This window comes from Babylonia areolata, chromosome 25, assembly GCF_041734735.1.
Source record: "Babylonia areolata isolate BAREFJ2019XMU chromosome 25, ASM4173473v1, whole genome shotgun sequence".
In the NCBI taxonomy this organism is placed as follows: Eukaryota; Metazoa; Mollusca; class Gastropoda; order Neogastropoda; family Buccinidae; genus Babylonia; species Babylonia areolata.
The window spans coordinates 9,804,875-9,828,470 of NC_134900.1; the positions used below are offsets into that span (position 1 = coordinate 9,804,875).

At 39.1% G+C, this 23,596-nt stretch overlaps 2 protein-coding genes across 2 annotated transcripts in view; both read right to left on the minus strand.

Moving 5' to 3' along the window:
- On the minus strand, window positions 1-10,198 carry LOC143299943 (uncharacterized). The gene is made up of 7 exons (XM_076613483.1): window positions 9,972-10,198; window positions 8,992-9,132; window positions 7,539-7,783; window positions 6,194-6,371; window positions 3,962-4,405; window positions 1,945-2,184; window positions 1-246 (listed from the first exon to the last, which is right to left on the minus strand). The coding sequence occupies exons 2-7, from the start codon at window positions 9,101-9,103 to the stop codon at window positions 8-10; spliced, it is 1,458 nt and encodes a 485-aa protein (XP_076469598.1). The 5' UTR covers window positions 9,104-9,132; window positions 9,972-10,198; the 3' UTR covers window positions 1-7.
- An 8,929-nt stretch (window positions 10,199-19,127) lies between these two features.
- The window catches only part of LOC143300034 (uncharacterized), a 9,403-nt gene continuing 4,934 nt past the window's right edge, over window positions 19,128-23,596 (minus strand). The window contains exons 4-7 of the mRNA XM_076613590.1: window positions 23,535-23,596; window positions 21,674-22,111; window positions 20,629-20,835; window positions 19,128-19,583 (exon numbers count right to left, since the gene is read on the minus strand). The exon at window positions 23,535-23,596 is cut by the window's right edge and continues 116 nt beyond it. Coding sequence (XP_076469705.1) covers window positions 19,342-19,583; window positions 20,629-20,835; window positions 21,674-22,111; window positions 23,535-23,596 — 949 coding nt within the window. The 3' untranslated portion in view covers window positions 19,128-19,341. The remainder of the gene's footprint in view (window positions 19,584-20,628; window positions 20,836-21,673; window positions 22,112-23,534) is intronic.

Consider the following 23,596-nt stretch of genomic DNA (forward strand, 5'->3'; position numbering starts at 1 on the left):
CTGCCCATTATCTATCTGGGAACAGCTCTTCATATGTCGGAAGGTCACAATTCATGTTACGAGCAGCATCGTCTCCTCTACGGTCCTCTGTGACCTCATTCCAGGATGGTGCCAAAGGGCTAGCTCTGGGCATCATGAGGTAGACTTCTGGCTCCCTGGGTCTGCTGTCTGCCCCCACAGCATCGCCGCCGTCGTTCCGCGGGGTGTCTGCCATCATGTTGTTGTCTTCTCCGTTGCTGCTGTTGTCTGATAATGAGAAAAATAATAACCTGTGTCTTCCATAGTGTCACTGTAACTCCGCTGGTGCTGTCTTCTATAAAAAATTGATGTTACTGGTTTTTTTGTGGTTTTTTTGGTGAAGAAGAAGTAGACATCAATACAGCACTCTCAAACTTCTTAACACACCACACACACACACACACACACACACACACACACACACCTTCCCTGATCTTTGTCTTTTGGCGGCATAAAATTTTGACTGGCTCAATTTTGTTCTGTTTGTTTGTTCATATCTAGTTTTGTTTTGTTCTGTATTATGACTTATAACAAACAGAAGTTCAGGCATGCATCATCAACATGAGTATGTAGAGCACCCTTTTTCTGTTGTTGTTTTTTTTCAGACCCCAAAGAACCATGACTGTATCACAGAGCAATCACAGTTATAAGTGTGGCAAGACTATATCAGCTAAAAGCATGTGTTGAAAACAACTTGACCTTCTTAACCTCCCAACCCCCTCACCCCCACGCTTTTTTTTTCTTAATAATTTTTTTTATTTACTTTTAAAGTAAACCAATACCTTTAATTACTGTTTTTGTTTTTTGTTTTTTTCTTTTTTTTTTTCACTTTGATAGTTAATATTCCTTTTAAACACTGTTCTTGCTCACCTGTTTTTACTTTGAAAGCAAACAATACCTTATGATACTAATGTTACTTCCCCCATTTTTGATATATATATATATTTGAACAAGTTAACCATAAGGGTGCAAGCTAACAGGCCATCAGACAATGAAATACTATTGCTGCTCACCTTTTTCTTTTGACTTTAAAAGTAAACAATGCCTGTAAATGCTGTCATTACTCCCCCATTTCTTTTTACCTTGAAAGTAAACGATACCTTCAAATATCTGTTGTTACTCACTACCCCCCCCCCCCCCCCCACCACTTTCTTTTTTTCTTTTTTTTTTTTTTTTTTTTCTTTTTTACTTAAACACCTAAACCTTAATGGCACAGGCTTATAAGCTGTTAAACATGACTCTACAAAAAAAAAAAAAAAAAAAAAAAAAACACTTTCAAATATTTGTATTTGTAGTTCTTTTTATCACAACAGATTTCTCTGTGTGAATTTCGGGCTGCTCTCCTCAGGGAGAGTGCATCGCTACACAAAAGCACCACTCTTTTGTTTGTATTTTTTCCTGTGTGCAGTTTTATTTTGTTTTTCTTATCGAAGTGGATTTTTCTACAGAATTTTGCCAGGAACAATCCTTTTGTTGCCGTCGGTTCTTTTACGTGCGCTAAGTGCATGCTGCACACGGGACCTTGGTTTATCGTCTCATCCGAATGACTAGCGTTCAGACCACCACTCAAGGTCTAGTGGAGGAGGAGAAAATATCAGTGGCTGAGCCGTGATTCGAACCACAGATTCTCTCACTTCCTAGGCGGACACGTTACCTCTGGGCCATCACTACACTGCTGTCACTCCCACCCCACCTCTTTTATTTACTTTGAAAAAGTAAAGAATGCCTTCAACCTCTGCTGTCATTCCCTAACCCCCCCCCACCCTAACCCCCCCCCCCCACTTTTTTTTTATTTTAACAAACAACACATTTCTGCTGTACTGTTCTTGCTTCCCCCCCCCCCCCCCATCCCCCCAATCCTCCCTCCCCTACCCTTTTTTTTTTTTTTTTTTTTTTCCTTCCCATGACTTTGAAATTGAACAATACCTTTGCTGCCACTGCACACCATCTTACAGCAGCAGACGAGAACTCCTGCTAGAGTCAGACCCCCGATGAACAGGCCAGCGATCAGTTTGTGATCATCCCAGATAGACATCTCTTCGTCTTCAGGCTCATCAGCAGTGGAGGTAGTGGTAGTGGTAGTGGTGGTGGTGGTGGTTGGCGTTGTGGTCGTTGAGGAGGATTGCGGCTGGGTTGTGTGAAGTCCGTAAACAGTATTACCTTGATCTGCAGCCAAAACATTGTATTGTGTTAGACTGTATTGAACTGTGTTGTACTGTATCATTTGTGTTGGGTTGTGTTGTGTTGTGTTGCAATGTACCATACTATACGATATGATACGATACCATACGATACAATACGATATGATACGATACTATACTATACTATGCTATACTGAGTCATTTGTATTGTATTGCATTGTACTGTACTGTACTGTGTTGTACTGTACTGTACTGTACTGAACTGAACTGAACTGCAGTGCACTGCACTGCATTGCATTCCCTGTCAATAAAATTCAGGCTGCTCTCCATGTAAAGAGCATGTCACTACAGTGCAGCACAACCCATTTCTTACTCACTTGTGTAAACAAAGTGAGTCTATGTTATAACCTGGTGTGTGTGTGTGTGTGTGTGTGTTTGTGCATGTGTGTGTGTGTGTGAATGTGTGTGTGTATGTGTGTGTGTCCTTGGTAAACTTTAACAAACTCATTATCTCTGGAAATAACTTTGTCTGCCAATACCAAATCTGGATTAGACATAGTGGAAAAAGAAATCTTTACAGTAATACCAATAACAGATTGTAAGTCTTCCGGATTAAGCTGTATTTCTACATAAATAATGGTTTATTTCGTTCAGCCTCCAGATCCAGAAACTGATTGCCAAGCTCCTCCCAGTTCCAGAATGTATGTTTGGGTTTGAAGACAGCATGATACTGTTTTTCTACTTCGCAACTGAAAGAAAAGAAATACAAAATATGATCAGAACACATACAATGATTGACACCAACTATACCATAAACGTGTTTACTGTATATAAATAATTTTAAGCGGATACTGAATTTGTTGTAATTAACATAAAAAAATAAAATGAATCGATGTCACCCTTCCGTTTCCATGGGTCTAATCCTTGTGTAAACTGGTCTGCTGCACAGATCTAGAGAAAATGGCTACATATGCCATGTGACTAAGGCTATGGCAATGTCTTCTTTAAAATTACTGGAGTAATCGAGTTACATCAAAATAACAAGATTTAAAAAGTGTTATTACCTTGAATACAGTTATCAATTCTTAGTAAAAAAAAAAATTAAAAAAAAAACAAAACCACCCCCCAAAAACCAAGTTTAAATATCAATTCTAGTTGCCAACAAACAGATGCATTGTAGTATGTGAGTAACTCAGTAAGTCTACTTGCTTCCGACTATAACATGCTTCATTTAATCCCACTCCAAAGGTTCCTGTTTTTCTTTTGTTTTTCTTTTCTTGCAAACGTTGATAATGTTTAATACAAAACACATTCTTAACTATTTTTTTTTCCTCATGATTCCTTCATTGGATAGAAGTGTGTGTGATAAATGAGTCTTGAAGGCCTTGCCTCTCTTGTTTTCTGTTGTTTTTTTCTGCCCGGAAGAGCATTTGCTTTCATATCAAATCAAAGTTGCTTTTTCTATAGAATGTTGCCAGGGACAGCCCTTTTTGTTGCCGTGGGTTCTTTAATGTGTGACAAGTGCTTGTCCAATAAGTGGCTACTGTTAATTGTCTCACTGAAATGACTAGCATCCAGACCACCACTCAAAGTCCAGAGGAGAGGGAGAAAATACTGCCGGGATTCAACTCAGATTTTCTCACTTCCTAGGCAGATGGTTTTTAATCATAAAAGATAATAAAAACAAAAACAACGCATAAGTGTGTGCATATGTAAGTGAGTGTGTGTGTGTGTGTGTGTGTGTGTGTGTGTGTGTGTGTGTGTGTGTGTGTGTGTGTGTGTCCTAAGCTCGGTCCACTCACTGTTGACTCCGATGACGATGTCCAACAAAAGCTGCCTCTCGTCCCAAGAACTGTCCACAGGCACCTTCATGTCCCTCCCCACTTCAGCCAACACACCCATGGCCACACCAAGTGGGTCGCAGTCGTGGTAAGGGCTGTCAGGCTCCACCACCTGTCCCTCAAATCCTCTCCCATACACAGAAAATACAAGCTCCTCACTGCCGAGATAAGTCTCGTAGATCCCATACTGGACCCCGCCAGGCACCGTGGGAGTGACGGACGGATTCCATTCAAAGCACACCAGATTGCCTCTCCTGATCTCTTGAAAGACAGACAGGCGAAGCGTGCTCTGCTGGCGAGTCTCGGCATGGGGAAGGTCGGCCCACACGTGAGAGCGGAGCGATATCCTGGGCTGACCACTATCATACAGTTGGTGGCGATGTCTGGCTCCACCGTCCACAAAAACTGAAAAACCCGGACAGGACAGAGTAATGTCCACGTTAGCAGCAACGATCTGTTTCGTGGCAAAAAAAAATTTGCGTTCTTGCTTTTTGTTTGTTCTCACTGTCATTGCTAGCACTTTTTTTTTCTTTTTTTAAAAATCACATTCTTGTCTGTTTTTTGTTCATTTTGTTTGTGTTTGTTTTTTGGGTTTTTTTACAGATTCCAAAGTGTTAAAGAAGAATCAACTTTTTGTCATATTCTAGACATAAACAGCAAAAGACACACTGTTTAAAGTAATGCCTAGACTTGTATATTACTGATTGTGATTAGTAATGATTTTCTCACCCAAGCAGAACAGAGGGCTAATGTGTACACACACACGCACATGCATAGACACACACACATACACACACACACACTTCTTTGTCTGAAATCTACATCACACACACACAAACACACACACACACACACACACACACACACACACACACACACACACATTTCTACTGTCTACATCACTGTTCAGCAGCACTTGAGATAATATGAGAGAAAATAATTTCAAAATGATCTGAACCGAAGCAAATATTTGCTGTTGAGGTACTCCTGTTACAGCACCCACAAAGTGCTATGGGAGTGCTGCTTGTCATAATCTGAACAAACAGACTGCTGCTCCCAGTTTGGCTCAACATGAGTTAGGCTCAACATTAATTAGGTTCAACAATAGTTAGGTAAAACATTAGTAGGGCTCGGCATTGTTTTTTTTGTTGCTATTGCTTTTTCACTTGGTATCAGTGTTGCATGTCATAATCCGAACAACAGACTATTGCCCCAAGTCAGGCTCAACATTAATTAGGTTCAACAATAGTTAGGCGCAACATTAGTAGGGTATGACATTGTTGCTTTTATTATTGTTTTTTCACTTGGTATTGGTGTTGCATGTCATAATCTGAACTGGTCAACGCTGGTCAATGGTCTGGCAGGCAGAGAGCAAGAAGTTGCCAAGCCTGTTCAGATCTTTTCACTTCTGAAACTATTTGTGATTTTGCAAAAAAATCACCAACCTCTAAAAAATATATATAAAAATAATAATAAAATCATAAAAAATTAAAATCATGCTCAAAAGTGTTTAAAAGTATTTGTTTTCGAAAATGAATGGAGATTATAATCATCATATGTTCAGTGTTGACAGGATGAGATAAATTCCAATCGGGGGAAGATAACTCGGATTTAAAATCAAAATGAAAACAAAAATAAACTACACAGAATATTTTGAAAAAAAAAGAAAAAAAAAGAGAAGAAAATCTTAGTCTGTTTATTTTACGGGTGGAAATGGTCCTAAAATATTAGCAAATGTATAAGACACAATCATCAAGTGCAATCATGTTGTTTCCTGCACTACCATGCTGTTTTAAACATAAACACTATACATAACCGCTCACACACACACACACACACACACATACACACACACACCCACAAACACTATCACACAATATTACAACACAAAAACTCGCTGTAAAAAAGATTTCGGCTTGAAGCTGTCATCTGGAGGGTTTCATAGCTGATGAAAACCCCAAAATGAGGGTTTCAAGCTAAAACAGACATCATAACACCACAACAAAACCAAGAAACAAACAAACAGAAACAAACGATGAAGAAAAAAAAATTATTCTGTGTACTAACTCTCCACTTTTACCAAACCTGAACTGATCACTTCTACCACCTTCACATCTGACCTGTCTTCTCCACCACATGTGTACATGCAGCAGAATAGAAAATAAAAATGATTTAAAAGGAAAAAAAACTTACAAATGTTGCCAGTGGAGCTGGACTGCACAAAGACGTACATCCAGCCATTGAACTTTTTATCCAGAGGCTTATCACAGTCTGCACGGAAAATCAGTTTCAAGGCGTACCTCTTGTCAGTGCAAAAGATGGTGTTCATGGATCTCTCTCTCAATGGGTATCTGTTCTCATTTAGACGATCCTGAAAAAGAGAAATTTCTGACATCAATACCGTCTGTCCTCACCTCTATTTTCAACTCTTAACTCTTTAAGTTAACAATGATTTGTGAGCATCTTTTCACCTCCTGAAAGACAAGAGTTTTGAACAGCAAAGATTAACAAACATTTCTGAGAGTATTCATTGTCACAATAATCATACTGCTGTTCTGGAATGTATACTTATCACTGACAAGTTCTGGAAAGCAAATTTATCACTGACTCCAAAGTATAAGAAATAAAACAGACAGAAAGACATGGATCACTGACATAAGTGTTCCATCATGTCCATATTGCTCCATCAAGTCGCATTCTCATTGTGTAAGTCAGGCTGCAAGCAACTGACATCATCAGTCCTGATGCATCGCATGTGCATGCTACTTGTCTTTAGGGCTATATTGTTATGATTGATTTTTCTGTAATAATTCTACACCTGACAACAAAGGCTTTTCTTGTAAACCTATGCAATGGTGAGACAGCACTGAACATGAACTGTTCATTGGTTGAGGTGGCAGCTGCCAGATATTTCTAATCATGTAACAATCAGAAACATTGACAGGTGGATTGACAATATGCCGACATTTTTTGTCAGCGTCAGTTAAACCACGACTTGTCATCCAAATCCAGTGTCAGCCCTTTGAACCTTTAGCACCTGGGAAACCATGACAATTAACAAAAGAAAATAATAATATACAAACAAGGTGATGATTGATGGTATTCAATGATTCATATTCTAGTCATAAAACTGTTTTGGACAAATATTTCTCTTCCTTAACCTTTCCTACCTTTCCTCCCATCCACTCCCTTACATGATTCTTATCAAGCCTACTCTTCCCCTCCCCCACCTTCCCAATTTGTTTCACCTTCAGTTATTCCTTGCACCTGACCATTCCTTTTTTTTCACTCTTCTTTTTTTTTTTTTTACATGCACACACACACACAGTCACACACATGTACACACACACACACAAACATACACGTACTTACACATACCCCTGCACACAAGCACACACATACATATACACATACACACAAACACAAATATGCAAACAGTTTTTAACAATACTTTTATAATTCAACCGATACATGAATCACTGGTAAGTGGAAAAACAAATCTGTGCATTACTACTTCAGAAACTACTGCTCTACCCACCATGTAAGTGCCAGTTTCATTTTCTATTCGCATAACTGATCCACGCCCTTGGATCTTCATCCGTGAAATGTCCACGCAGATATCTTTTGTAAGTGGGACGGAATCCATATATCTAAAGGTTAGCGTGCATCTGAAATTTCCCTGGCATGTACTGTTGGCAGGGAAGAGTACGCGCTTCCAGTTCCCAAACGGGGTCCCAGCATCCACTTCCTTCCCGGAGTCACAAACGGAATCAGTGATGAACACTGCAACACCCAGAAAAAGCATACGGATTACAGTCATTGTAAAACTATTAGAAGTATGCCTTTATACACAATGGTAGTATTTTAAATCATACTTGTGAATCTTTTTTTTTCTTTCTTTCTTTTTCTTAATTTGAACTACAGCCCACGTAAAACTGTATTAGCAATACTCATTAGTACACAATGGTAGTATTTTAAATCATACTTCTCAAAATACTTCTTATCATCAATATATTTTAAAAGTTTATATGCAGGTCCTACGGTCTGAAAGTAGATCATATTAGTTACAGCGGATATTGAATCATTAAGTCTGTTCATAAGTGGTAATCTTGTGCGCAGTGTCCTCTGTTTAAGAAAATTTGAGATGACTAAAATGCACAGAAAATAGCCAATGACAGTAAAAATATCTTTCTTCTTATCTGGGAACTTTTTTTCCCCTCACTCTATGGTCTGTAATGGTCAAGCAAACTATGTAATAATCAAGAGAGAGAGAGAGACACAGAGAGAGAGACAGAGAGAGAGAGAGAGACAGAGAGAGAGAGGGAGAGGGCGAGAGAGAGAGAGCATGTTCTGCATGAAAGGTACTGTGTGGATTGGATTTTTATTGTTGTCATTATCTTTGGATGAACCTGCATATTTCAATGTGTTATATATGTTGTTGTTTTGTTGTTGTTGTTTTAATGAAACAGTTGTAATTGTAAAGCACTTAGAGCAAAATTATTTGATTAGGCGCTACAGAAATAAACTTATCATATTTTTTTGTAATACTTCACTGTGCACAGGAAGACAAACAAGTATTAAGTAAACATCATCAAATATGTATATTTCACACAAGGTATTTATTTTGAGGCAATTATTCAAAAGTAAGAAAGAGAGATCAAAAGAATGTGTGTGTGTGTGTGTGTGTGTGTGTGTGTGTGTGTGTGTGTGTGTGTGTGTGTGTCTGTCTGCCATTTTATTGATATTTACTGGGGAGGAAATATAACAGGCACTACACTCAAGAGAAGTACAAATTATGTTTGCATTCTTCTGACAATCAGTTGGGTTGCTTTTTTTTGTTTTGTTTTGTTTGTTTGTTTGTTTGTTTTTTGTTGTTGGTGTTTTGTTTTTGTTTTGTTTTTTTAATCTATTAGAAAGTACAGTGATAAAAGTCCACCTAAAAAGAAGTGATAAAACGTTTTGAGTCACAGACTCATTCTCAGCTGTTTTACCTTCTTCTGCCTTGAAAGAATGGTTTTGTGAACGCTGGGACATAACAGGAAAGACCATACATCCATACACTACCAAGACCCACAAATTGGTAGCCATGCTGACATGTGGCATGCCTGCCACAGGACAGTATTTCTGATGACCTGCAACAAAATGACACACACACACACACACACACAAAGCAAAATGGTATTCCCTGTTTAAACTGTGTTGTGTATAGTGTATTTTGCTGATTTGTCTGCAGTGTACACTTAGAGCAGCTAAACTGTCCTGCTGTGCTGGCAACAAAAAGTGCATACAGCGAAAACACGCTCAGTAGTCTTGAAATCTGCAACCTCTATTACTGTCACAATGTTTTGCTTTGTTTTGGTCCTTTGATTGTTTCTTCTTCATACTCTTTTCTGTTTTTGTTTTTGTTGTTGTTGTTGTTTACATGTAGAGACTGTGTAATTGTTCCAGAGTAGCTCCATCCATTTATTCATAATATGTGAATGCTTGAACACACACACACACACACACACACACACACACACACACACATTTACTGCAAGAATGAAAAACTATGAGAAGCAAGTAACAAGACAACTCTGGATATGATGTGAAACACACACACACTCACACTCACACACACACACACTCACACACACACTGAATTTGTCAGTTATGTGGGCCTTTCATGTCAAGTTACTAATAGCAACAGTTATTATACTTTGTTATAGTAATATTAGATACAGTCATCTCTTTCCTGGCATAACCATCCTGCTGCTGTCGTGAGGAGGGAGGGGAGTGGGGGTGGGGGTGGGGTCTGTGTGAGAGTGGGTGCAAATGTATACATTCCGTGTAATAATGTGAAAAATGTGTACAAATTACAATGCATGTGCCTGCTAATTCATTATCAATTTTCACACTTGAAAACGGATTGGCCCGGCCTTTAATATGTGTTGTTGTTTTTTTTTTGTTTTGTTTTTTTATGGATGCTCACCTTAAGTTTTCCCGTTGGTGCTACTACTCCTGCCGATGTACTTGATGCATCAGTATGCCTTCGCTTCCAAATGCAACAAGCAGGCATGCTTTCAATGTGCATAATTCTTTGGGTTTTCTTGCCATCTCAATAGATTCAACCGCTAAAAACTGGTTCAACAATTACCTCTTGCCGCTCAGCTTAATATCCATATAATTTTGTGCAATGACCGCTGATTCTCCTTTCTTGAAAACAAGCAGACGAAAGGTTTTTCTGACTCAGCCAGGGTAGTTGTCTCCCCTCCTTATTTGTACTCAACACAATACGTCATCACAAATGACTGTCCCGGTTTTTCACGCATGAGAGATAATCGAAATAGATTATTCTGGTCTAGGCTGACCCTGGAGAAAGGTCCAGTGACGGTGATGAAAGACCCACTGACCACAGGGAAAGTCCTGTTGACAGTAGGAAAGACTAGAACTTGGGATTCTCTCTTGAGGGCACAGGAAGACCTCAAGAAGCTAGAAGCATGGGAGCACAGCTGGGACATGGCTTTCCATCCTGGAAAATGTACTACTCTCCCAGTCACAAAATCATCCTGCCCTGCAAAATCTGATTACACCCTCCACAACCATATCCTAGAAACTGTTTCTACCTCAAAATACCTAGGCGTTACCATCACAAGTGATCTCAGCTGGGACCTGCACATTAACACCATTTGTGCAAAAGCCAATAAGACCCTCGGCCTCCTCAGAAGAAACCTGAAGATCCCAGCAGTGCGCCTCAAAGAAACAGCGTATAAGACTTTCGTCAGACCAATCTTGGAGTACGCGTGCACCGTATGGGACCCGCATACCCAAGACAACATCAAGAAGATTGAAGCTGCCCAGAGACGAGCAGCACGGTTTGTGGTCAACCGGTACCACAACACATCTAGTGTGACCGCAATGATCGACAGACTGCAATGGCCGACTCTGCAGCACAGACGGAAGGTAGCTAGGCTTGCCATGTTACGGAAAATAATAGACGAAGAGGCGATCGTCGACAAAAGCTGCATCGTGCCAGCCCCACTCAGACAAAGAAGGAAACATTCTCGCCAGCTCAACCAGATCCGGTGTAAAACCCAATACAGACAATATTCCTTCTTCCCCAGAATGATACGTGACTGGAGCAACCTGCCTGAAACAGCTATAGCAGCAGACATCTTGGACACCTTTAAGTCTAGGGTGCCCCCCAATCAGTAGTTAATTAGATAATAGGTCCCCTACCCCCTCCCCCTCCTCTTCCCCACCCCCTCTCTTACCCTAATATTTTTGGGGTTTTTTAATTTATTTTTGGGGCCCTGCTGTCTTAGATCAGCAAGGGACCGGCTAGCTCGGAAGGGCGAAAAGTGAAGTGATAGTAGCCTGCCGGAGAACCCACTTAGAGTAGGACTAAGTTTTCATCCTCACTAATAGGTCTGTCACTTTCTGTAGCTTGTTTTTCTTTCATCGCAACCCAACAACAATAACGGCGTAAAAATCAAATTGATGATTGTGGCCGTCAACGCAGTGAAAGTGAAAGTGGCTGTGTCTAGAGTGGCACTGTCTTCATCTGTCTGGGCAGTTTGGTCTGTGGGGTGTGCTCAGCAGCTGGAGGGTGGTGTCTTTTGCTGGTGGGCTCTGCAGTCATGAAATACTGGCTGGTACACCCATGGGGATACTTCTTTTAAGGCTGTCACGAGTTGCATCCTGTGGTCTCTTTTGCCTCTGTTCGGGAGCAGTTATGTCCCTTGAATTCGTTTAGGAGTGTCCTGTGCGTGCCTGCACCCATCGTGAACACAGCACAGGCCTCCGAGGGTGGTGCAGGACTGTTCCAAGGGCGGGTGGAGACAGTGCTTCTCTGGGTCCTCCCCAGCACCTACGGGAGTTTCTCTTTCTTCGTCATCACAAATGGCTGTCCCGGTTTTTACAAAGATAATCGAAATAGATTATTCCCCGTGATCTTTGTCAGCTTGTGGGGGGAAAAAAATACATAAAGTCCACCATTATTAGAAAATTGTTTTACACTTATGACAGATGAAGAAACACATGATCTGCAGTTGAATATACTTTCTTAAATTCTGTTTGGTGGTGTCCAGTAATATTAATTTTTTCTTTTACCCATTCTTTCTTGTCAGTTCTACTATTCATCAAGCGAGTTATTGTTCTACAAATTTTCGAACTTGCTAAGAGTAATTATAATATGCCTCTTTACTTTAGTTATTGTTTATTAGTAAACACCATCTCCTTTCTTGAAAAGTTGTAAAAAAAAAAAATTTTAATACCCTATCAAAAAGCATATTAACCATATTTTCAGTGTCTGCAGTGCATAGGTATCTTCTTCCCTGGTGACAAAATGGTTGAGATGCTCAGCTGCCACTATAGAGAGTCCATGAGAGTGTGGGTTCGAATCCTGCTCTCACCCTTTCTCCCAAGTTTGACTGGAAAATCAAACTGAGCATCTAGTCTGTCGGATGAGACGATAAACTGAGGTCCCATGTGCAGCCGTTATGCACTTGGCACACTCAAAAAGAACTCGGGCGTATGATGCCTCAGTGACATCTGCCAAAAAGGTGACTCAGACCTTTAGTGGTGACCACCCTGGAGGCACGGGTCCTGGAGGGGGGAAGAGAGGCAGCAATACAAGAGCATCCAGGAGTCATGACCTGGGTGCGGCCCGGCCCCCTTAGAGTGTAAGGAGTTAAGGGCCGAAACACTTGACTGAGGGGGGCTTCTTCTCTGAAGACCTTGTATTGTCCAGCTCGCCCTAGAGTTTCTTATCACTTATCACTTCACACTTGATTTGAGTATACTCAAGACGTTTCACTACTAAAGAAAGTCTGCATTTCTTTCATTTTTGTTAATTCTCACGATCGAACCATTTGTTAAACGTTCTGTTATTATTGATATGGAAAAATTTCTACATGCATTCTGCACAATCTCTTAAACATTCATTAAATTTGACAAGAACTATGTTAACACTACATTAACATCAATTAAGTATATCACTGAGAGAGAGTGAGTGAGAGTAATCTCTAACATTAATTTCCTATGGTTTCACATTATAAATGAAATACCCTACATATGAAAATCATGTGCATACATTGTAAGGTAGGTGTACTCAGTAGGGAAGGTACGTTATGGTACATAAGTAGAATAACGGTTTAAAAATGTTAAAAAAAATTTAAAAAAACAACGAAAGCCTGGTGCCCAGAAAGTCTTGCTTCTTTTTTGAATGGTAATACAAAATACAGAAATTGGAGGAGGATTATGATGGTTCAGCAGCTGAATATTTTCATGGTATGTAAACATGTTTAAATTGTTTATGATGGTCTGTAATGCGGGTAAGGATTGATAAGAGTATGATGGGAAGAGACACAAATCGAAATTGTTAAAACTACGGTAAGAAGTAACCAACTGGCGCAATTCAATCTTATTACCAATACCAATGAGGCAGGCCAACGACAGTGACACCCAATCTTTTTCTGCCTCCAAAACAATGCCGTCTCCTTTTCCTCTCACTGATCAACCACTCCCCGCACTACATGACACACCATGGCAAACAATGAATTAAAACACTAATCCACAACGCTGTATACATACCATAATAAAAAATTGAGAACCGTTTGCCACAAGGACAACAACAAAAAAAGTTACTGAATCAGATCACTGAGCTTGGCCCCTGTTCCCTGAGCCAGGTGATCAAAGTAGTGACGGAGTTTTTGTCCTTGAATCTTTTTTTGTGGTTGTGGGTTTTTTCTTTTGTTTTGGTGTTGTTGTTTGTTTTGGGGGTTTTTTTGTTTGTTTGTTTGTTTTTTGATGTATATATATCTTTGTCTGTCCTTCATATACTGTCAATGTTGTGCTTTTCAATTTTTTGTTTTCCTCTGTTGTTCGTGCAGTTTATGATAACGAAGGAAAGAGTGCAGAATATGCAATATGTATATCCTGTATCTCTATATGTCCCATGTGTTACTACAGATCTTTTTCTTACTCATGCATTAATTCATTGTGATGTATTGTATCTATATTGTTTAATATTAAGTTTTGTGCATTGCAATATATATATATATATATATATATATATATATATAAAGAAATGAAACAAATGAATAAAATAATTTTTGAAAGAAAAAAAAAAGTTGTGACTTCTTAATCAATGTATTTCATGAGCTGATACTACAGCCAACAAAAATAGTCCTATACAAAATAAAATGCATGCTAAAAATGATCCCATAATACTTTTTTTTTTAAACTGGGAATATACATAAAAACTGTATAATATAACCACACACACACACACACACACACACACACACACACACATATATAAATATGTGTGTGTGTGTGTGATGCTTTTTATACAACTAAACGAAACTTGAAACTGAGCTGGGTAAGTTCTGGATACAGAACTGCAACAGAGGGGCATAATATATTTGTAATGGGGAGGAAAGCTAGCTGTTTTTCAGATCCAAGAACTTTGGGATCCTTGCTGACACAAAAGTAAGCAAATAATAGGCAAGGTGAGAGTATTTTATGCCCTATCTGCATTCCATGAGAGCTCATAGGTACTGTCAATAATATCACTCCCGCCCCTCCAAAAAAAAAACAACAAATGCTGTTGAGAAAGAAAAAAAAAGGAAACTTTAGAGCTTGACCAAACATTTTTCAAAATATAAATATTCAGGTACATTGATAAGACATAAATCATATTTGGAGTAATTACCACAGAGTACTACACTTACCCTGAAAAACAACAAGAACAAACAAATATATATAAGAACAACAGCAGTCTTGGCATGTCTTTAAAACATATAATTCAAATGCAGCAGTTTCGCTGTATAACAGCTTCTTGAGGCAAGGGCACAGAAATAAAAGTGTCACAGGCTGGTTGAATAGCAACCACTGAGTCAAAATGAGGTGAGACTGGGCAGGTGAAAAAAAACATGATGCATGCAAAACAATGTTCTAACCGAAAGCAATCCATTCACACAATCACACGCGCAGTTCCAGAATTCAACTCACGAACACAGACATCCATCCCTCCCAAACCACCATCATTCCTATTAACTTTGAGGAGGGTAGGGGTGGCTGGGGTGCAGGGTGGTGGGGCTGTAGGGTGGGGGGGGCAAGGAAGGAACAGGACAACACAGACCAAGAAGAAAGTCTGATAGTTAATACATGCACACGTGTACCAACATTACTCTCTGAGAATAAAATGCTTCAGGATAAAATCAACATATCAATATATCAACAGCATGCACATACACATATGTCAAAATACACATACAGAAATATATGTGTGTTGACAACCCCCACCCCACAAATACATATATATGTGTGTGTGTGTGTGTGTGTGTCAAAACATTCACACCAAAAGAAACATCGTTTCAGTGAAGGGAGGTCAATCAGTATTGGTAAATAACTGTAGATTACTAGCAAAGGTTAGTTCTCTTCAGCTAAATTCTGCCAGTGCAAGTGACCTGGAAACTGGTTTTGCTCCTTTGAAATGTTAGTATATATGTGTACCAGAAAAACTGCAGAAAGTTAAACTCCCAAGACTACCTCCACAGAGTTAATGATGATGTCACTTTAAAAAAAAAAAAAAAATCAGTCTGTTGTTCTGTAACTGGCAACAGGTGCACTCAAAATCAGTAATTATCCCTCAGACCAAGATACCAAAGCGTTCAGTGTACCAACAAATACTTACAGGCAGGAAAGAAAAAAAGAGAGAGAGAAAGTGGTACTGCTCTGTAACAATGTGCTCTCCCTAATGAGAACAACCAGAATTTCACAGTGAAAAATGTGTTGTGACAAACAACAAAGCAGCACAATAAATTACGAATTTTAGTTTGATTTACTGGGAAATCTGGTCATGCACAATCAATGGTCCAGTACTGACTGACTGACTAACAGATACAGCGAATATTATACAGCAAAAAAAAAAAAAAGAAAGATACATAGATCCCATTCAATATCATAGGCTCATAAAACACATGATGATGAGCCATGTATAACCTGAGATATTTTCAACACATCAAAGAACACTGTATACACACTGGCACAGAAAGACATGAGATTCATGATTAGCTGAAAATATTTGTCAACCATACATATAGTAAACATGAAGCTATTTCAAGAAGAAAAAAATATCAGAAAACAGAAAAACACATGCTTGACTACATATTGCTGACAGACAATCATGAATGATAACAAAGCGCGCGCACACACACACACACAGACTGACTAGTAAAGCTATTTATCACTGTTGCTTATAGGCCCAGTTGTGACCACACAGGGTCATGTCAGGACTGAAAGCCCTGTCAGTATTGATTCTGTAGAACTAGTGAAAAAGACCGCACTGTGAAAGGAAATTAGGTACAAGTACATATTCCTGCATATAGACCAGTGAAATGCCTCTAGCACTGACCACTGAATAAATCCTTTTTTTTTTGCCAAAGGATGAAAATAAGTAACCCAAACAAAAACGTAACCATGCACAATACGCAATATCATATATAACAATTGTACACAACAGAAACAAATACAGTCTTTAACACTGATTAAAAAAAGAGCAATAATTTAGTAGAAAAAATGGCATAAAGATGATGCCATCACACTGGTAAATGGGATAGGTAAATATTGCACAAAGTCAAAAAGCCAGTCTCTTCTGACAGTGGACGTCATTTCACAATAAATGGAAACTAATGACTATTTCTGCACTGCTGTCACATTTTATACAATCATCAAGAAAATCACTGACATCACATTAATACATCAGACATGTCTAAAGGAATGAAGGGGAGAAACTGGTTCCTGAACTTCAGTCTTTCAGATAAGATAAGGCTAAGATTAAAACACCCTTTATTATCTCAAAAAAGAGAAATTGCATCAGGTGTGGCAAAACAAAAGTAGACAATCACCAACACACACACACACACACTGACTCACACACACAAGAAAAAAAAAGAATAGAAAAAAGATGAGACGATAAACCAAGAGAGAGAACTTGCAGCATGTGCACATAAAAGAACCCATGGCAACAAAAGGGCTGTCCCTGTGAAAATTAAAATTCCCTGAAAAATCCACTTTGATGGTAAAACAAAAAATTGCAGCATAAAAAAAATTTTTAAAAAAATAAAAAAAAAGAAAAAAAAAGGATAAAAATGCGGATGAAGTGCATTGTGTCGACATGCTCTCCCCAAAGAAAAACAGCCCAAATTTCACACAGTGAAATCTTTAGTAACAAAGTAATACAACCCCATACACAACACAAAGAGCAGGAACGTCATGATTTGTTTCCACTCCACCTACATTCATGCAGCACCATTTTCAAAATCTGAAAGTGACTAGCACAACAGGTTCACTGGTTCAAGCGCTGGACTTTCAAAGTGCTTTTCATCTCAGGATGATTGCCTGGTAGGTTGAGGGTGGAAAACTTTAATCCTTTTTCGTGTATACACACAAACAGAAGAACAAACACGCGCACATAAGAGATCCTATAACCCATGTCAGCGTTCAGTGGGTTACAGAAATGCCAACATTCCCAGCATGCATATCCCCTGAAACAGAGTATGGCTGCCTGCAGGGCAGGGTAAAAAAAAAGAGTCATACTTGTAAAAGACAACTTGTCAATACAAATAAACATGGGAGTAGCATCCCATGAACAACAAGAAGAAGAAAAAGCTCTAGATAGATTCTAAAATGATTCTAACAGCCCAAAAGCAAAGTTCTACTGTCAAGAAGAAAAAGCAAAAAGAAAAGAAAAAAAGGTAGCTGGCACTGGTAACTAAGCCAGTAACCCAGAAAACAAAACACAGGAACAGATGTTTCATTCAATCTTCACAGGCAGATTGTTCCCCTTACTTCTCCCTGAAACTGGCCAATCATACAGTTAAAAAAACAACAACAATAAATGTTCTACATCTGACCCAGTTGTTTCCAACAGTTCGAGGACTTTACAGAAATTTTACAGTGACTCTCCCTATTTCCTTCACCAAGGGTGCCTGACGAAGTACAAAGTGATCAACGCCTTGTTGCAATGAATGGTGAAAGAAACTAGTGCGTCTGTGTAAAGCAAGCCGTCTGCTTGTGAGACTGACAGCTGACAAGGTCTGAGTAACAGTATCCCTGCATTCCAATCAAAACACGAGAGCTGCCTATGACAGTTAGTTTTTTTACAAACAGTTCCATCACCTGGTGAAAAAAGTCCAAAATTTCAGACCCCATACCTGATCCTTCATGAACAAGTGCTGAGAAAGGTAGGAATAAAACTTAATAAAGAAATGAAACAAAACTTTCTCTTTGAATTTCATGAGGGTAGTGGAGTAAGCACAAATGCTTTCTTACATCCAGCCCTCATGGAACACACACACACACACACACACACACACACACACACACACACACAAAACCAACCGCACACATACATACACATGAAAATAGAAGGTATAAATGAAAGCATGCACATTACCTATATATGTACAAAAAACACACTAGTGTCTGAAAACATCACAGGAGGAGAAAACAAAAGGCAGAAGGACAGACAGACAGACAGACAGAGAAAGAGACAGACAGATGGAACAGTGGAAGTGGTAATCCAGCTAACACAATTTATATGAATAATACTGAATCATGGTCTGTTCATCTCAGCAGAAGGACGAGTCAAAGTTGAATAGATTCATCATTCAAACTTGATTTAACTCCCTCACTGGCTCCTCCCAACCCTATACCCTTCACACTGGTTTTTATATCAAAACCTGAGTGGCCAAAAACAACATACATTCATATTGTGCATATCGCCATTTGTAAGGCTCACAAGAGTCCGTTTTAAATGTTTGGTGGGGGTTTTTTTTCAAGATTTTTTTTTTAAAACACAGGCACAAAAAAATAATAACAGCAGCATGGGATGTGTGGTGTAAAATAAAATCAAAATCACAATCAAGCAGAATTAATTATGCTCCCTGAGTTTATAAATTTGAATGAGAAACCAGCAAAACCTTGATCCCTGATCACTGGTGAACACTAGATCTGAAGCCCAACGCCTGACTGACTCTCTCTCTCTCTCTCTCTCTCTCTCTATATATATATATATAAATATATATATATATATATAGTTTTTGCAAGCATTGTTTTAGAAAGGCCACTGGCTCTTTGAAAAAAAAAAAAAATGATGGACTGACAACACTGTAGAATGGACAGCAAAACTATTTGCAGAGACCCAGGCTTTGACACACACAACAGACACACCTGAGGCAATCTGGTGTACAGCTCTCTGCGGTGCCCCAAATTTGGACTTTTCACAGAAGTACAGGGGAGAAGAATAAGACATATATACATATGTGTATACTGAATCAAAGCTACAAAACTGGCTATTTCTTATCAGGGAACAGGTCTTCATATGTCGGAAGGTTGCAGGTCATGTTACGGGCAGCACTGTCTCCTCCAGGGTCCTCCGTGATCTCGTTCCAGGATGGTGCCGAAGGGCTAGCTCTGGGCATCATGGCGTAGGCTTCTGGCTCCCTGGGTCTGCTGTCTGCCTCCACAGCATCGCCGTCGTCGTTCTGCGGGGTGTCTGCCATCATGTTGTCGTCTTCTGCATTGGTGGTGTCATCTGCACACAAAAAAAAACAACAAAAAAATGGACACCATTTTTTTCTGGTGACTTGAGATAACAATAATGATGATAATAATATATAGTATTTAAATGGTGCAAACTCCCCATAAAATGGGCTCTATGTGCCTCACATGAAACAATATATACACACTGGTGCGTAATAACATATCTCTGGACATAAAAACAACACATATATTCCACAAGAAGATAGATTGTGCGGCAAGTGTAAAATACTGGAAGACAAAATCCATTTTCTTGATTATTAAACATAAACCCTTAAGCCATTAAGGTAACTATTTTTGAAAGATATTCAAAATTCGAATAACACAGAAAATATTCCTAGTCAGTTGTTGCTAACAGATGATGAATATATACAAAGAAGATCATGAAAATTTGTTTATGAATGCTGTTCTAATTTACTGCATTAATTGATTAATTGATTGTGTTTTTCATTCATTTATTTACCATTGCACTTATGTCTTATAAAGCTTAAGGTTTCATGACAATAAAATCTATTCTATTCTATTCTATTTCTATTCACACACACACTCACACACCACCAAATAATAATAATAATAATGATGATGATAATAACAATAATAATAATAATAATAATAGTAATACCTACACCACTAATAATAACAGTAAAATATTTAAATTCATATATGTATATGCATGAATGTGTGTATATATATGTATGTGTATGTGTGTGTGTGTATACATATATGTATGTTTATGTGTGTGTATATATGTGTATGTATGTGTATTTGTATGTATGTGTGAATATACATGTATTTATCTATCAATCAATCTCTGTGTGTGTGTGTGTGTGTATATATATATATATATATATATATATATATACACACACACATTTAGAAATACCCGTGCAATATGCTACCATGCTAAAAGCATTTAGAAATACCCTTGCAATATGCTACCATGCTAAAAGCATTTAGAAATACCCGTGCAATATGCTACCATGCTAAAAGCATTTAGAAATACCCTTGCAATATGCTACCATACTAAAAGCAAACATTACCTTTACCATTGCTGCTACCCTTTTTACAGCAGCAGTAGAGGAGCACTCCAAAAACAAAACCACCAATGCATGCGCCAATGATCACTTTGTGCTCCTCCCAGAAGGCCTCCAGCATCGACTCCTGATCCTCAGGGACGGCTGTCGTTGTGGAGTAGCCTGGCCGGGGACTAGGAGGGCCGTAAACAACATCTTCATCTTCATCTTCATCTGCAGCCAAACATTCCATCTCCATTATTTCTTGCAAGCTGCACAGAGTGTCAATGGTTGTGGGGTTTTTTTTTGGGGGGGGGAGTTTCTATAGGATTAGTGAGGCATCCTTTTTTAGATTTTTTTGTTTGTTTTTTTTGTTTTTTTTAAAAGATTAACTAAAAACATAATTGAAAAATCTTTAAAGTGCAGTGTAATGGCATAAAATTAGAATTTCTGCACCACATGAGAGTTATGGCTAACATGTGTGGGTATTTGCGATACTCTCTCTTCAAGCGAGCTCTGTATGACCAAGGGACAACTTTCCGAGCTAGGGGCTGCTCGCTTGAGCTGTATGGGAGGCCCTGTGGCCAGTGTCGGCATCGTGCCATTGGCTGTCCAGCCTCCCAGCATCCCTTTCAGCTGTCAAGAGCATGATTTGCTCCCTGTAACGCTGAGCTTTTTTTTGCTGTTATTCTTTGTATGGATTAGTGAGTGAGTTAGTGAGGGTGTGTGTGTGTGTGTGTGTGTGTGTGTGAGTGAGTGAATTTGTGTGTGTGTGTGTGCGTATGCGTGTGCCCATGTGTGTATGCGTGTATGTGTGTGTGTGTGTGTTTGTGTGTGTGTGCGTGCGTGCGTGCGTATGTGTGTGTGTGTGTGTGTGTGTATGTGTGTGTGTGTGAGTGTATGCATGTATGTGTGTGTGCATGTATGTGTGTGTGCATCTGTTTCTGTGTGTGAGTGTGTGTGAGCATGCATCCGTCCATGCCTGTGTTCCTTTGCGCATGCAAGCATCCATACGTTCATGGAAGTGTATGTGTCAAACAAACTGCAAAAATCCAAACTTTGGTCAACTCACTGTCGATTCCGACAATGATGTCAAACAAAAGCTGCCTCTCATCCCAAGACCCATCCGCAACCACCTTCCTGTCCCTCCTCACTTCAATCACCACATCTTGGATCATACGAAGAAAGTGACAGTTGTAAAATGAGGGAGACTTCACCACCTCTCCCTCCGACGCTTCCGCATACGTTGACAATACTCGGTCCTGGTTGAAATAAGTCTTGAAAATCCTGTACATGACTCCGCGTGGCACTGTGGACTTGACGGCCGGATTCCATTTGAAACATGATTGAAGCATTCTGTCATTGTCTCCATGGACAGACAGACGCAGCATGCTATGCTGGGCAGTGGAGGTGCGGGGAACATCGGCCCACACGTGAGAGCGGAGTGTTATCCTGGGCGGACCCCTTGCCGGCAGTTTGTGGCGATGTCTGGCTCCGCCATCCAAAAAATCTGAAAAACCATACAGAGGGGAGAGTGATTTTTTTGTTCTTGTTGTCATCACTGACAGTTTCAAAAATCATCTTCCTGTCTTTTTTATTTTTATTTTTTCTAACAGTTTCCAAAGTATTCTTGGGGAATCAATTTCCTGTCGTATTCTTGATATCAAATAGTCTGAGACATACGATTCGGACTAATGCATGGTGTTGTATTTGAGTTATAATCTATTTGTCTTAACAGAACAGAGCACAAATGTGTACACACATACATGTGCACACGAACATACACACACGCGTGCGCGCGCGCGCACACACACACACACACACACACACACACACACACAAACCAAACACACACACACACACACACACACACATATTCACACACTTCTTCTGTCTGAACTTTATTTCGTATGATTATTCAACAACTCTTGGATATTATTAGATGAAATCATTTAAACTGATTTGAACCAAAGCAAATGTTTGCTGCTGAGGAATACCAGTGACAGCGCTCACAGATTTTTTTTTTTTTTTTTCCATGTTCCTTACAATCACTAACCGACTTATTATATCTGCTGTCACACAAGAAAAACAGACATTAATTATACATCCTACATGGCCTCTTTTTGTTGCATAATACACTATAACTCTTTAGTTACTGGTCATACCTAAATGTTTACTGCCCATAACTATGACAAAATTTATGTTAGATGTGACTGAAACATCTATCCATTATGTTTGGTTTGACTGAAATATCTATCCATCACCTTAGTATGAGGCACTGACAATGACGTGCCAAAAATTTGATTTGTTCATTTTGTCAAGAATCCAAAGACCAAGTTCATTCGGTATTATGTTGCCCAGTATTAAGGGATCTTAAAAACAGTTTATTCCAGCTAAAATCTTTCAACACCCTTTCCTGTTTAGACTTATCATGCTAATGTCCTCAACAAATGAAAGGCTGTCAAAGAGTTTGCTATTTGTATAAAGCACTCAAAAGGCAAAGCACGTATGTCACATTTGTGAATGTGCAACTTAAGTAATTTACTGTATTTCCCTTTTCTAAGGAGCTATGGCCTATATGCATAAACCAACTCAATTTCAGTATCAATCCATCACACATACACACACAGAGACACTGACCAACAAAATCATTATCAGCTCTCCACTTCCGCCACCAGACACCCCTACCAACCCCCACATCTAACAAATCTATTCCGTTTCACAGACACCGTAAGACAACTTGACAACAAAACCAACAACAAACAGACAGAAACAAAGACTTAAAAAATAAAAAATAAAAAAAAGCCTGTGTATCGACTCTTCACTTTCACCACACCAGTATTGACTTCTACCTGTTTTACATCTGACAGGTGTTTTTTTCTCCCCCACAATATGTAAACATACAGTAGACAAAAAAACAAAAAAAAACTTACAAATGCTGCCAGTTGAGGTGGACTGCACAAAGACATACACCCAGCCCATAAATTTTTTATCC